Source organism: Oryx dammah, unplaced genomic scaffold, assembly GCF_014754425.2.
Source record: "Oryx dammah isolate SB20612 unplaced genomic scaffold, SCBI_Odam_1.1 HiC_scaffold_8, whole genome shotgun sequence".
Lineage (NCBI taxonomy): Eukaryota > Metazoa > Chordata > Mammalia > Artiodactyla > Bovidae > Oryx > Oryx dammah.
The window spans coordinates 18,746,872-18,748,380 of NW_024070192.1; the positions used below are offsets into that span (position 1 = coordinate 18,746,872).

General features: G+C 54.6%; 1 protein-coding gene across 5 annotated transcripts in view; it reads right to left on the minus strand.

Annotated features, from left to right (window-relative positions):
* The window catches only part of CD300LG (CD300 molecule like family member g), a 12,307-nt gene that overhangs the window by 8,420 nt on the left and 2,378 nt on the right, over window positions 1-1,509 (minus strand). For 2 of the 5 annotated variants that reach the window (XM_040245205.1, XM_040245206.1), the window contains exons 3-4: window positions 1,355-1,472; window positions 406-518 (exon numbers count right to left, since the gene is read on the minus strand). In XM_040245205.1, coding sequence (XP_040101139.1) covers window positions 406-518; window positions 1,355-1,472 — 231 coding nt within the window. Of the gene's footprint in view, window positions 1-405; window positions 541-1,354; window positions 1,508-1,509 lie in introns of all 5 variants that reach the window. The other 3 variants (XM_040245203.1, XM_040245204.1, XM_040245207.1) reach the window with 3 other exon arrangements.

Genomic DNA, 1,509 nt, shown 5'->3' on the forward strand with positions numbered 1-1,509 from the left:
CTCTAGGTTGTCACAGAGCCCTGGTTTGAATTCCCTGAGTCATACAGCGAATTCCCACTGGCTATCTATTTTACATATGGTAGTGTGTATGTTTCCACGCTACTCAGTCAGGGAATTTTAAACCACACATGTGGCTTGTATTCTATTTCTGAGCATCTCTAGGGAGCGACATGGCTGATGAGCTTGACTGGACAGATCAAAGCAAGATGAGAGCCCCCCAATCTCTTGCTCCCCCATTTGAATTGCCCGTGGGTCCCTCAGAAAAGAGGAGCAGGGCTCCTGACACCCATGTCTGAGATGCACACACTGAGCCCCATAAGGTCTCTCTGGGGTCATGAGGGGATTGTGTGTCTCAGGGAGACCCCTGGCTGAGAGCCCTTCACCCCTCCCGTCCACATGGCTTACCTTTTTCTCTCCACTGAAACATGCAGCTGCCGAGGGCGGCCAGGCCTGTGGCCAGCAGAAGGGCTAGCAGCACCAGGACTGGGGCCAAGATCCGGATCAATGGGATGGACACCCTGTGGGCGAGATGGAAGGAGCCTGGTGGCTGTCACCAGATGTCAGTGACACACTGGGCATTCTTATTCTGAGTCCTGGTCACATCCCTCATCTTTCCCAAGGAGATCAGAGAGCACTAGGGACCAGAACATCTGGTTAATCCCAATGGAAGGGGCCTCAGACCCCATCGCCAACCCCAGGAGGACGCTTTCAGCAGGGTCTGAACCCGTGAGCAGTTGCCTGGCTATCAGTAATGGAGTATGCATGCGTGATCAGTCACTCAGTTGTGTCCAGCTCTCTGTGACCCCATGGACTGTAGCCCGCAAGGATCCTCTGTCCATGGGATTCTCCAGGCAAGAATACTGGAGTGGGTTGCCATGCCCTCCTCCAAGGGATCTTCCCGACCCAGGGATTGAACCCACATCTCTTATGTCTCCTGCATTGGCAGGCAGGTCCTTTACCACTAATGCCACCTGAGAAGCGTAGTTTGTATACAACCCCCCAAGAGCCAGTCCTTCCAGCTGGGAATCCAGTTGGGTAAGAAAAAATAATTTTGTTTGGTTCCATGTTTTTTTGCTTGGCATAGGGCCCAGTGCAAAGTGCTCAGGCAAAAGCTGCCGGACTAGGGTGGCTTTCCCTAAAACTGGGCAGGAAGTGAGGTGGGGACTGGGGGCTATGGGGGCCTGCATGTCCAAGGCAACAAGGCTGCTGGCCCCTGCAGTGCCGGGTAGGGGGTGGGATGGTGCAGAATCTGCCCTTTGTGAGCAGCTGCGACCCCGAGAAAGGAGTACTGGGTTCTTATTGGCTCAGAGTTTAGTGCTGACCTGAAAGCTGGCTTTGGTCACCTGGGGCTCACCTGGACTTGGAGCTGCTGCTGGGGACAAAACTGGTGTCCTCTGTTGAGGTGGAGTCCAATTGTGTGGCTGGCTGGGAGATCCCTGCAGGAGGAGAGGTTGCTGGGTGAAGAGAGGTCCCTGCATACGGAGAGGTTGCTGGGTGAGGAGAGATCCT